At 45.8% G+C, this 14080-nt stretch overlaps 1 protein-coding gene across 4 annotated transcripts in view; it reads left to right on the plus strand.

The window, feature by feature from the left end:
* Positions 1 to 14080, plus strand: part of LOC117411313 (tau-tubulin kinase 1-like) — a 97769-nt gene that overhangs the window by 60640 nt on the left and 23049 nt on the right. For all 4 annotated transcript variants that reach the window (XM_034018627.3, XM_034018628.3, XM_034018626.3 and 1 more), the window contains 3 exons: positions 4125 to 4326; positions 6614 to 6789; positions 13253 to 13808. In XM_034018627.3, coding sequence (XP_033874518.1) covers positions 4125 to 4326; positions 6614 to 6789; positions 13253 to 13808 — 934 coding nt within the window. The remainder of the gene's footprint in view (positions 1 to 4124; positions 4327 to 6613; positions 6790 to 13252; positions 13809 to 14080) is intronic.

The following is a 14080-nucleotide window of genomic DNA, read 5'->3' on the forward strand; positions in this document are numbered from 1 at the left end:
CTGGGGTGCCGTTTGGATCGGCAGGGGAGCGTAAGGAGTATGGAGACCCCTGTGGCAGGGTCTCCATATAAGTATTTTGGAACTGCAGGCAGGGTTTCTAGCCTTGCATAATTTTTTACAGACGGTTCATGGGGGACTGTGGCAGGGCGGAAGCCCTACACATGGGGAAATATGTAGTTTTATTGTATATTTTTGCATTATTTGTTGTAAATTGATTTCATTAATTGTTTAACTGATGTGGCGCTCCGCCGTGGATGATTACCTGTCTGCGTGGAGCAGCAGCTGAAAGCAATGAGCTGTTCCAGCAGGCAGGTGGGCGTGTCTCGGCAGAGCGTTAGTATAAAAACATAGAGATCACTGTGATCGGGGCTGCTGCAAGGCCTGCCGTTTTCACGGCACCTTTGATTTATAGTTTGTTGTATTGTGTTTTTATTTTTGAGTGTTTGTACAGTCGTGTATCATCCTCTGTGCGCTACCATCGCTGGTAGCGTCACATGACAATATTGTTTACTTTTTGTTTATGTTTATTGATTAAATCCCGTGCGCCTGTGTCGGCGTATCAACGTCAATCTCTATCTCAGTCTCGTCTGTGTTCTCCTCGGCTACCTGAGGCAAGTTTACCAGAACGCTATCACAGGGACATGTGCTTGTCCGGACAGACAATGCTACTGTGATAGCTTACATAAACCACCAGGGCGGCCTCAAGTCCCCCAGCCTCCATCAGGTAGCCCACAGGCTGTTGCTGTAGGCACACCATTACCTCCTCTTACTACAGGTAGTACATCTGCCCGGGCTGACAAATTGGTCAGCGGACCTCCTTTCAAGGGGAGTCCCCAGTGCCTCAAAATGGAGGCTTCACCCAGAAGTGGTGAGCCTCATTTGGCAATGGTTCAGAAGAGCATAGGTGAACCTGTTAGCCTCCCAAGAACTGACCCATTATCCCCTTTGGTTCTCAATAACAGGAGTCGGGGACCCACTGACAGTAGATGCCTTGGCACACCAGTGGCCGAGGCAGCTTCTGTATGCTTTTCCACCACTCGCCATGCTCCCGCTGTGCTTGGAGATCAGGCAGGCCCGGGCCAGGGTGCTATTAGTAGCCCCTTATTGGCCCAGGAGACTGTGGTTATCAACCCTAATACAGCTCCTGAAAGGCCAGCCATGGAGCTTGCCGAAACGCCGCGACCTGCTCAGTCAAGGGTGGAGAACATTGTGGCATACCGACACATCGAACATGCCCCGGAACTCCACCATTTGAGCCGTCTGGGGCTTTCTAATAGAGTCATTGACACCTTACAGAATGCCAGAGCACAGTCCACGCGTTACCAGTATGGGTACAAGTGGTGCCTAAGGGGTTTGACCCTACAATCTGTCCCATGGCAGTTATACTACAATTTTTACAGGACCTATTTGATGAGGGGAAATCCCCCTCTACATTGAAGGTCTATTTGGTAGCCATTTCGGCTTGTCATATTAAAATTTATTCAGTCTCCCCAATGTTTGAAAGGAGCTCGGCGACTTCGGCCCCTATGAAGGACACTGTCCCTCGCTGGAGGCTTAACCCTTTGCGGTCCATTGTTGGACTGGGTCCGACATTGCAATTATTCCTCACAGGTCCTTTGTCGGACTGGGTCCGACATCATTATAGCAACGCAATAAACGGGTGTTTAGTCGTTTTTTCTCCGGAAAAAGCCGAGAAAACCATTCAATTGCCGAGTGGTAGCGACAGGAGCCGAGACAAGTCGGAAAAAAAAAAAAAGGCGTATTTCATGAATAGTCATACATGGTATCAGGTATCAGATAATGGGCGTCCATAGTAAACAAGCTGGCTAAGTGGGTCAGCGCACTGAGACTATCATGGACATTTGCAGAGCTTTTTTCAAATGTTATAGTAATAAAATAATGACTTGGATCGCATTATTGAGGAGTTTGGTGATAAAACGAGTGATCTGGAGATGATCGATCGGTATGTACGACTATTATTATTATTATTATTATTATTTATTTCTTACATAGCTGAAAGCTATAGCAAACAAAAGGCTGGGGCGGGGTTGGAGATGCCTAGTGTGTGCTTTGTTGATATGCAGGGCCATTTAACCCTTTGCGGTCCATTTATTAATCGCGCGTCAGGCACGCCAGGAATAATTAATTTTCACACGCGCAGTTAATTTTATACGCGCTGTTTAAAAGTATTTTTTTTCACAGTCAAACGGGTTTAAATGGCCCTGCATATCAACAAAGCACACACTAGGCATCTCCAGCCCCTCCCCAGCCTTTTGTTTGCTATAGCGTTCAGCTGTGTAAGAAATAAATAATAATAATAATAATAGTCGTACATACCGATCGATCATCTCCAGATCACTCGTTTTATCACCAAACTCCTCAATAATGCGATCAAAGTCATTATTTTATTACTATAACATGTGAAAAAAGCTCTGCAAATATCCATGATAGTCTCAGTGCGCTGACGCACTTAGCCAGCTTGTTTATTATGGACGCCCATTATCTGATACCTGATACCATGTATGACTATTCATGAAATACGCCTTTTTTTTTTTTTTTTTTTTTTTTTTCCGACTTGTCTCGGCTCCTGTCGCTACCACTCGGCAATTGAATGGTTTTCTCGGCTTTTTCCGGAGAAAAAACGACTAAACACCCGTTTATTGCGTTGCTATAATGATGTCGGACCCAGTCCGACAAAGGACCTGTGAGGAATAATTGCAATGTCGGACCCAGTCCGACAATGGACCGCAAAGGGTTAAACCCGTTTGACTGTGAAAAAAAATACTTTTAAACAGCGCGTATAAAATTAACTGCGCGTGTGAAAATAAAATAGACCTGGCGTGCCTGACGCGCGATTAATAAATGGACCGCAAAGGGTTAATGTGGTGCTTGAAGCGCTTACAAAGCCCCCCTTTGAGCCCTTGCATTCAGCGGAGCTGCACTATTTATCTATGAAAGCGACTTTCTTGCTTGCGAATACATCAGCTAAGCGGGTGGGTGAGATGCAAGCTTTTTCGATTGCAAAAGCCTGCTTAATTTTTGCAGAGGTCAGGGCTAAAGTCACACTTCGCACTAAACCTGCTTTTTTGCCGAAAACCATCTCAGCATTCCACATCAACCAGACGGTGGAACTTGAGGCTCTTCATCCGCCTCCTTTCCAGTCTGATAGAGAGCGGGCACTAGCGTATTATGTGGACAAAACTCAAAGTTGGAGGCAGTCTGAGCAGTTTTTTTTATCTGTTATGGGGTTAAGTCCCATGGGAAAACTCTTTCTAAACAGAGGCTATCAAGATGGATTACAGATATGGTTAAGATTACATATGAACGAGCCAACTTGCCCCCTCCAGAGAAGCTCACTCCCCATTCTGCCAGGAGCATGGCAACTTTGTGGGCTTTATTCTAGAGCGCATCTGTCAGGGACATTTGCGATGCAGCAGTGTGGATCCACAAAACCCTGGGTTTGGAACAAGACTGTTAAGGGCAGCCTCGAGCTCGACCCTTTCAACATAAACATAGAGGTGAGTTCTCCCTCAGTTTTATAGCCCTATCTATTTGTACTGGGTTCCTCATGGTAACGCGCAAGGTGGCCTTTGCGAGCCTTGTAGCATTGTATCATGGTCTGCAATATTGCCTTGTGACAGCTTTGGTATTTCTAACCATTAACCTTCATGGTCGCTGTGTCTATGATTGAGCAGGCTTGAAAGAAAAATGATGCTGTGGTCTGTGAGCGCTGTCATTTTGTGCCCTTGGTGGCGAGCCATGACTGCGTCACAGGCTCTGCGAGCAGCTTTGATTTATTATTCAGATTTTGGGTCTTTAGGTGGTAAATATCCATTCAGTAATGGTTACATTTCTATTTCAGGGAACGTTTTCACATATCCATTTAACTTCCTGTTTACAAATCATTTGATTACACATCGCTCCATTTCCCTTACTTTTTGCCCTCCAGAGATGCTTTGTTTTCGTTAACTGTGGGTGCCTTCTTGTATGTTATTATTATTTATGGATCGCTGTAACTTGCTAACTACACACGTTGTCAATGGTATTTGTCTCTGTATTTTGGCAGGCCGCCATGTAAATTTACAACAACTAGAAATGCAGCCTTTTTCCCCCCCTTTGTTTAGGGTTGTCAATGTCACTCCAGTGCCCGGTGATTTACAGAGAGAAAACACAGATGATGTTCTGCAGGATGAACACCTAAGTGACCAGGAAAACGCCCCTCCTGTCCTGCCTGGAAGGCAGGTAGAGGGCCAGCTGCCAAATGAAGGGGAGGTGTGGGAAGACACCGACTTCAACCGCAACAAACTCAGGATCAGCATCAGCAAGGTAATGTTGGTCTTACTAATGGCATTTAACCCTTCCAAGAAAAGCATAGTAACACACCTAGGGCCTCATTTACGAAAGGGTACTAAACTTCGTGGTGCACAATAATTGCAATTAGTGTGCACGTTAATGATTTCCATGTTTACTATTGCAATTGTATTCATTATTGCATGCGATACTTAGCGTATGATGGCACGCACTTAATTTACTATTGTAATCAGAATGAATATGTGATTTGTATGGTAATGCATGCTGATATATTTAAATGAGCATCCAGCTCAGAATAATGAGATGAGCTGTATTCACATGGTATTTACTAAAGGGCTTTAATTTTAGTGTGCACATTTCTTTGTGCGTATGGAAACCAGGCTTTAACCACTGACAGGCACGCTATTTACACCTTTTTTTCTACCAAAGATTCATTAATTTTCTTTTTTTCTTTGCCTGTTAGAATAAAAACATTCTAGAACTCAGAAAAAACAGTTACACCAAAGAAGAAGAAAAAACAAACCACATCTTTCATAATATTGTAAGAAATAATGAAACTGATAAACAAACAATATTAGTTTTGTCAATTATATGTTTATTGGTACAGTGTAGAATAGACAATTGTAATGAGTCGCGTCACTCTGGGCTGCAGTGAGATTGATAGAACTGAGCCCCAGACAATGCATTCACTTCAGTTTTGTAGATTCCAAAACACACCCTTTTTATCATGTCATTTATGACCCCTCCTCATTATACCTGTTTAACCCTTTGCAGTCCATTTATTAAGTGCGCGTCAGGCGCGTCAGGTCCAATTTATTTTCACACACGCGCAGTTAATTTTAGACGCGCTGTTTAAAATGTATTTTTTTCCACAGTCAAACAGGTTTAAATGGCCCTGCATATCAACAAAGCACTCACTAGGCTTCTGTAGCCCCGCCACACCCTTTCTTTCGCTATCGCTTTCATCTATGTAAGAAATAAATAATAATAAAAATAATAGTCGTACATACCGATCAATCATCTCCGGATCACTCGTTTTATCACCAAACTCCTCAATATTGCGATCAAAGTCATTATTTTATTACTATAACATCTGAAAAAAGCTCTGCAAATGTCCATGATAGTCTCTGTGCGCTGATGCACTCAGCCAGCTTGTTTACTATGACCGCCCCGTTATCTGATACCTGATACCATGTATGCCTATTCATGAGATACGCCTTTTTTTTTTTTTTTTTTTTTCCGACATGTTTCGGCTCCTGTCTTTCCCACTCGGCAATTGAATGGTTCTCGGCTTTTTCCGGAGAAAAAACGACTAGAAACCCGTTTTTTGCGTTGCTATAATGACCCAGTCCGACAAAGGACCTGAGAGGAATAATTGCAATGTCGGACCCAGTCCGACAATGGACCGCAAAGGGTTAAGTTGCAAGTTTCCATGCCTCACAAACATTCCTTTACATCTGTTATCTCCGAGATTCTCCTACCCCCACCCTAAAGCAGAGCAGAAAAGAGGACCCTTCACAAATGCCCATAAATGGTCATATTTGCTCTCCCTCTAATCAATCTGCAATTTATAGAGACAGACCCTGCATTCCAAAATACCCCACCTAAACTCTGTGCTCAATATCTCTCCATTGAAAGTACCATATGTTCCAAATACTCTAACAATATGAATATGGACTAACACATTTCCTTACAATATCTAGCCCAAAGTCAATTACCAGTTTTGAGTGAAGAATTACTACATCCTATTCATTAGAGCTGCAAAGTAATTTGGTATTAATTTTTATAGTTCTTATTTCTAACTATTTCAGACAATCTGTATAACAGCAATATTTCTGGCAAATTATGTTGCTTGTTTCCCTTTAGCCATGGCTTTGCCTGCATGATTGAACAGCAATTGATTAAAAACTACTTCAGTTGCAAAGCTTGCGTAGCCTGCCATTTCCCAACAAGTGATAGAATGTTGTTTTAAAACAACATTGCAGTATGTCACATACAAAATTGTCATAAATTCCCATTATATAAATGTACAGTATTTTCAACTCAGTTTATTTATTTTTTGTATACAGGTGCACCAGAATCTTACTTTTAAGTTTCTAAGTGCTGAAAGCATTTTTTAAATACATTTTCAGCAATTTGAACTACTGGTGACTGCTGGTATTTAAACTACCAATGCAATGTAAATGTTTAGTCAAGTAACTAACAGTTGTTAAAAGCATTTTTAGCATTAGCTATAGATTCATTAGTTTGCCATGGTATTTAATGTGGAGTGTCTTTCATGCTCCTCCTTTTTGTTTCTCAGGCGCAGTCTGCATTGGAAGAAGATCCCAGCCGAGGTGCCTGTCCTGTTTCCCCTGTCAGGATTCCTCCAGAATCCCCAAGTGTTCAAGTGCAGTCTCTCCGGTATCGAAGGGTCAACAGTCCTGAATCTGAGCGTTTATCAGCTGCTGAAGGAAGGACAGATGTTCATGACAAAAGGTCATTCTACAATCCTGCTCCACTAATTTTATTCTCATGTCATTAAGGATGTTGTCCAGGCTATTCTGTAGTAAATCAGTGCCCAGTTGTGACATTTTGTATTATCCCGGTTATACCTAAAGCAAACAGAAAAGTATCAAACTGCAGGTTAAGTTTTTTTTATCATTGAGTGTCCAATTATTTAACTTTAATTCTAAGTCAGTGCCCTATTTTCACCATCCAAACCTTCAAAGCAAGGATGTTGCCAAGCTACTGAATCCTGGAGACAAGACACAACCTGGGTAGTTGGAGCTTGACCATCAGGGGTTAATGAAGCAAAATTAGGTCCCAGCAGATGGTCCTCCCCAATCATGGGAGTACAGAGGCCATGCAGCAATCCATGTGGGCCCCTAGCCAAGATCGAGTGTTGATGGCCAAGTGTAAATGAACAGTAGTAAAGTGTTCTAGTATGGTCCATGTGTACTTTATAGTTCATTGCTGTTATAAGTAATTGAATTATAGTTATTGTACATTTCCGGGATGTGTTTGCTATATTAATTCAAGATATTCAAACCAGAAAAAGGGAAACTTATTTTCAATCTCTACATCAGTTCCCTATCAAGTACGAAACGTAGCCATTACCTAATGGGTATTTGACCTGAAGACCTTGAAACCTGAATAAAAAATATATAAAAGCTGCACGTAGTGCCTGTGAAGCAGTCATGCCCGCCCCCAAAGGGCATAAAATCACTGCCGACACAAACTTCGTCATCATGTTTCCTTTCATCCGACCTGAAAGCAGGAGAGATCTAAGAACAGATAAGTGTCATTACTTATATCTTTTCATTCGCTTGTGTATTACACTATTTATGTGATTTTATTGTTTTGTGCTTATAGTAATTACTACTTACAAGTATTTTGCACTCAGCCGTGGCTTTTGTTCGTCCCATCGTGGCCTTGTTTCCCCCTCGCACAGCCAGCGGTACCGTCGCCCCTTTCCCAGGATCGAACAACCTAAAGTTAACAGTAATCAAAATGTTACTGTTTTGTGTGATAATGTGTTTCTCGTGTGTATTTTTCAGTTTTTTTCACAGAAATACGAGCGCTAGGTCTCTATCAGTAGGCTTTCCTCAGTTTTCACACATCTGGTTAGCCAAGCGCGCTTCCCTGTAAATGGGCTCCCATGGTAACTGTAGGTCCTGTTCCTGTTCCCGCCGGTACGCTGTACAATGAACGAGGTTACCTTTTTCCAATTCACTAGCAGTTGCTGGGCTTAGCTCTGCTTCGGGTTTGGCTTTTCGCAGTGATCTCTGCTTGCAGAGCCATTGCAAGACTGTATGGGCTCTGCCAGTAGGCTTCCATCAGTCTTTGGACTGTGTCGATTTGTCTGAAGTGCTATAGGTGGGCATCCCTGTAGTCCGCTTACATGGTAACTGTAGCTCCAGACCTATCCCGTTCCCATCGGTACAAGTACTGTACAACGAACAAGGTTAACACCCCGATTCACTACACAGTTGCTAGGCTTAGCTCTGCGTCAGGTCTGATTGCTTGCAGTCCTTCCCGCAGTGTGTCGTTGCCGCCTTGGTCCCTTTTTGCATTACCATTGCGAAGGCTGTCAGGGCTCTGACAGCAGGCTTTCCCCAGTCTTAGGGCTGTGTTGGTTTGCCTGAAGTTAAATAGGTGGGCACCCCTATATATTGCTTCTGCAGTAACCGTACACGTACTGCACACCAAACAAGGTTACTTCACCGGTGTACCCAAACCGTACCGTACCGAGTGTACCTCCGAACTGGACAGTACCGTACCGTACCGTACCGGGGGTACCACCACCTAGTATACCACCAAATTGAGACAGCATGGTTTTTGTTACAAGTACTGTATACTGTACCAGCCCTGTTACAGTAAGTACTGTATACAGGAGCTGCAGCTCCCACCCTGTTACACAGCGGAGTTGCTGCTTGACCAGATGCATCCACTGGGGCGTTGTCTAGAATGACAGGGGTGGGGGGGGATGTCGCGGGGATGTATAACCCCCCATTGTGCACTAATGTACAAGCACTGAACCGGTACCAAACAGCAACTGTACATTCTTACTGTACATTGCTTTCTATTTGCATTACGCCTGGATTTTATCCCTGTGTCACATGCAAAGTCAGCCTGCCTGTCTAATACCAAGCAGGCCTTGTTGACAGTCCAGTTGCTGTCTTTATCAAACCGTTTTTCTGCGTGTTTTGTGTGCATTTCTCCAAGACCATCTGCGTCTCTAGGAGCTGGCGTTCCCATCTGAGGACGTGGAGTCAGATGGCGCATCCCCTGTGGTTAAGCTCTCCCTGTAACGGCAGAGCTTATGCCATTGATCAAGAGGCTACTGCAGTCTTGCAGGTGCCCTGGTCTACAGAGAGTCCACCCTGTTGCATTATTGCACAGCGGCGTTGCTGCTTGAGCAGATGCCCCCTTGAGGGCAGCAACAGTAATGTACACTACTGTACCCACCTGGTGCTACAGGCACCGAATCGGTACCAAACCGACCGGTACAGTCCCGGTTCCGACCTGCTACCGGGTTTTACAATCCTCAATCTGGTACCAAGCAGGCCTTGTTCACAGTCCAGTTGCTGTTTTTAGCAAGCTGAGGCACATTGTTACGGTACATTGCCTGCTATTTGCATAATGACTGGGTTTTATCCCTGTGACACATGCAAGGCCAACCTGCCTGTGGACAAGCAGATGTTCTTCCTGCCTGAATCAGCAGCATGCACAGGAGGCACTGGAAACCGCATTTTCTGCAAGTGTTTTGTGTGCATTCTCCAAGTGCATGTTGGAAAAACTATTTCCTGCAGCGCTACAGAGCGCTCTGCGTCTCTCACCTGCACAGTGCTCTTCCCCATACCCTCTCATAGTGTGGTGGCTGCGCCCTCACCCCATGGCTCTATGCCAAGGGAGAGCCACGCACCTGGGAATAGAGAAGCTCTGGGCAGCAGTTTCCCAATGCCACGCATGTCTGATGGGGACAAAGTTTGCTCCATTCCATCTTGTCCCGGCCCGCTACCGACCAGGGTTTACATCCCAGTCTGGTACCAAGCAGGCCTTGTTGACAGTCCTGTTGCTGTCTTTAGCAGCTGAGGCAGCAACTGTACATTCTTACTGTACATTGCTTGCTATTGCATAATGCCTGGGTTTTTATCCCTCTGCCAGCAGCTTAAGGGACCAGCACAGCCAGCTGCGCCTGCGGCCAGACCACTACCCGGCGCAGAGGCAAGAGCCTCAGGCCAAGCCACAAGGTTAGCAGCGACCCTAGGGGTTTGCTGCCACAGGTCCAGGGACCCTTCAGAGTATTGACGTCAGTGCACCACAGACATCTGGATGCTTACTACCGTTCAGACTGGCTGCACACTGCAGTTCAAGCACGGTCCCCTTCCCTTTCAGGGCGTGACTGCAGCATCAGTCACGGACCCACAGGACCACTCTGTGGTGTCTCAGGAGGTAGCAGCTCTTCTGCAAAAACAGGCTATTCATATGGTATACCCCCTCCAGTTGGAGGACAGGTTCTACTCCATGCCCAAGCAGGATGGTGGCCTCAGACCAATCCTCGACCTCAGGCAGGTCAACCTGTTCTGAGCCGAAGGAGGTTCAAAATGTTTAACGATGCAACAGCTGTTCCAGTCATTCAGGCCAGGCGATTGGTTCGCCACGGTGGACTTAAAAGATGCCTATTTCCGTATCCCCATAAAAACCGGCACACTTAAGTACCTATGGTTTGCCTTTCAGGGAACAGTGTACGAGTTCAGGGTCTTGTCGTTTAGCCTCTCTAGCTCCCCATGCCTTTTCGAAGTGCATGGAGGCTATTCTGGCCCCATTGAGACTCCGAGGCATTAGAGTACTCATTTACCAGGATGACTGGGTCAGTTGTGTTCAGTCCCCAGTGCAGGCAGAGGCCCACACGGAACTCGCCACGACCATCTTCATTGGTTGGGCCTGTCGGTGAATCGTGCAAAGAGCCAGCTCACGCCCTCGCAGACAGACTCCTATTTGGGAGTGCACCTGGACTCCAGGTCCAAGCTGTCCACTGTCGGATGACAGGGTGCAGAGAATGGCCGTTGTCTGAAGCTTTTTCTGCTTAACAGAAAGCTCACAGTAGTGACATTCCAGAGGCTTCTGGGCTTGATGGCAGCAGCTTCCCAGATCTTTACTTGGGTCTTGCGCATGCGCCCTCTCCAAGCCTGGTTCAACAGCAGGGTTTATCAGCCAGCATTGAAGGGAGACGGACAAAACTACTGTGGTGGCTTATATAAACCACCAGGGCGGCCTCAGGTCCCCCAGTCTCCATCGAGTAGCCCGCAAGCTGTTGCTCTGGGCAGACGATCACCACCACTCCCTGCAAGCAGTACACCTGCCTGGGGTGATAAACTGGGCGTCGGCCCTCCTCTCAAGAGGAGTTCCCAGTGCCTCAGAACAGAGGCTTCACCCGGAGGTGGTGAGCCTCATTTGGCAACGGTTCAGGAGAGCAGAGGTAGACTCCTTTGCCTCTCAGGAATTGACCCATTGCCCCCGCTGGTTATCCATAACAGGAGCAGGGGACCCACTAGCAAATAGATGCCTTGGCACACCAGTGACTAAAGCAGCTGCTATTTGCCTTCCCACCTCTCGCCATGCTTCCGCTGTGTCTGGAGAAAATCAGACAGGACCAGGCCAGGGTGCTATTAGTAGCTTTTTACTGGCCCAGGAGACTGTGTGTTTTTCAGCTCTGATGCAGCTCCTGAGTGGCCAGCCGTGGAGCCTGCCCAAACATCGCGACCTACTTAGTCAGGCGTGGGAGACATTGTGGCATCCCAACCCATTGAGCCTGCGGCTCTGGGTCTGGACCCTGAACGACAACATTTCAGCCGTCTGGGGTTTTCCAACAGGGTTATTGACACCCTACATAATGCCAGACCAGCATCCACGTGTTCCCAATATGGGTACAAGTGGGGCATTTTTCAGACGTGGTGCTTGCCTAAGGGCTTTGACCCCATGACATGTCCCATAGCAGTTGTACTGCAATTTTGTTGCAGGACCTGTTTGATGTGGGGAAATAAAAACCCTACATTAAATGTCTATTTGGCAGCTATTTCAGCTTGTCGTATCAAAATTGATTCAGTCTCCCCAGGAGCTTCCTGGCAGAGCAAAACATTTTCAATTTGAATTGGACATTGTTCCTCGCTGGAGGTTAAACGTGGTGCTCAATGCACTCTTAAAGCCTCCATTTGATCCCACGCATTCAGCTGAGCTTAAATGTTATCGCTAAAGTGACTGTTTGCTTGCTATTACCTTTGCAAAGCCGGTGAGCAAGATGCAGGGTCCAGTCTGACAGGGAGCACTCCGGACGATGTGTTGTCTGCTCTGGGACGAAGTCCCATGATCAAGCCCTGTCTAGGCAGAGGCTGTCCAACTGAATAGTAGACACATGCAGAACTGCCTATGAGCTGGCCAACTTGCCCCCTCCAGAAAAGCTCACTGCCCATTCCTTCAGGGCCATGGCAATTCATGGGCTTTATTCCAGGGTGCATCTGTCAATGACATTTGCAATGCAGTGGAGTGGGCTACTACCCATACCTTTACTAGGTTCTGCAGACTTAGGTCGTTGATCTACAAAACTCAGATTTTTTGAGCTATTAAGGGGCGGCTTCCAGGTCAACCCTTACAAATAGATATACAGGTGAGTTTCTCCCTCAATTTTTTAGCCCTAGCTACTTGGACTGGGGTTCCTAATGGTAACGCGCAAGGTGGCATTTGGCTTAGCCTTGTAGCATTCCAGTTGGTCTGCAATATTGCCTTGCAACAACTTTGGTATTTCTACCCATGAGGTAATGGTTACATTTCTTATTACCTTAACCCTGGTTCCCTGAAATAGAAATGTAACCATTAACCTTCAAGGTCGCTGCTTCGTGAGAACCTGTTTAATTTTTACAGAGGCCAGGACAACGGTTGCGCTCCGTACCGATCCTGCCTTATGCCAAACACTATCTCGGCATTCCATGTCAACCAGTCCGTGGAATTGGGGCAGCAGTGTGGAGTAGTGGTTAGGGCTCTGGACTCTTGACCAGAGGGTCATGGGTTTAATCCCAGGTGGGGACTGCCACTGTACCCTTGAGCAAGGTACTTTACCAAGATTGCTCCAGTAAAAACCCAACTGTATAAATGGGTGACTATGTAAAAATAATGTGATATCTTGTAAGTCGCCCTGGATAAGGGTGTCTGCTAAGAAATAAATAATAATAATCCATGATTGCAGCAGTCTTGATGGAAAAATTATGACCATGTTTGTGTCGGCAGTCCTTTTATACCCTTGGGGGGTGGGCTTGACTGCGTCACAGGCACTACGTGCAGCTTTGGTGTGTCTTATTCAGGTTTCAGGGTCTTTAGGTTAAATACCCACTAAGTAATGGTTACATTTCTATTTCAGGGAACCAGGGTTATGATAACAACCTAATGTTTTGTGTTTTTCTAGGTCAAGGATGGACATACTCGGTTCCCCTTCCAGACAGGTATACTCTTCCCAACCTGCTCAGATGCTGTCTGTCGATACCGGGCACTGTGACAGACAAGTCAGCGGGAGGATCGAGGTTTCTGTGTCAGTTGAGCATGAGGCCCTCAGCAATGCTTTCAAATCTGTCCCACTGGCGGAGGAGGAGGACTTTGATAGCAAAGAATGGGTAATCATTGACAAAGTGACTGAGCTTAAGGATTTTCACCCTGGAGCCGAGCCCAGCACTTCTGGAACTACAGACGACGAACCAGAGGAGCTTCGCCCCATTGAGGAGAACGAGGAGAGGAGGAGACTGGGAAGGGCAGATGTTGTGGTGAGACCAAAGGAAGGGAGGACAAGGGGCATGCTCACTGTGGCCGAGGAGGACACTTCTCGTAAAAGTGGTGGGCGTGGTCACTCGATATCAGAAAGCAAGCAAGAAATGCTTATGGCAAGCCCGGCTCAGTCGCCGTGCCACTCACTGCCTTCTACTCGTCCGAAACGGAGGGAATCCGAGCCTACAGGCCCCCACAGACAGGTAAGAGGTCTGATTATCAGTGAGGGATCCATGACTGAATGGTATACATATCACATTCCCTGGGCTTGTATTTAGAATTTGCCTTAGTAGTTAATACAGGGATTGGATCATTTCTTAATTGATACTGCTTAGCTACATTAAAGTTTTAAAAATAACTGAAATGTTACCTTTTATTTTTTCCATTAAAAAAAAAAAGTTTTTCTTTATTTTTCTTTGTTTGCATTTTCAGTGTTCTCTTACTTGTAAGTGGATACATTATTTTTTCATTCATG

This window comes from Acipenser ruthenus, chromosome 6, assembly GCF_902713425.1.
Source record: "Acipenser ruthenus chromosome 6, fAciRut3.2 maternal haplotype, whole genome shotgun sequence".
Classification (NCBI taxonomy): Eukaryota; Metazoa; Chordata; class Actinopteri; order Acipenseriformes; family Acipenseridae; genus Acipenser; species Acipenser ruthenus.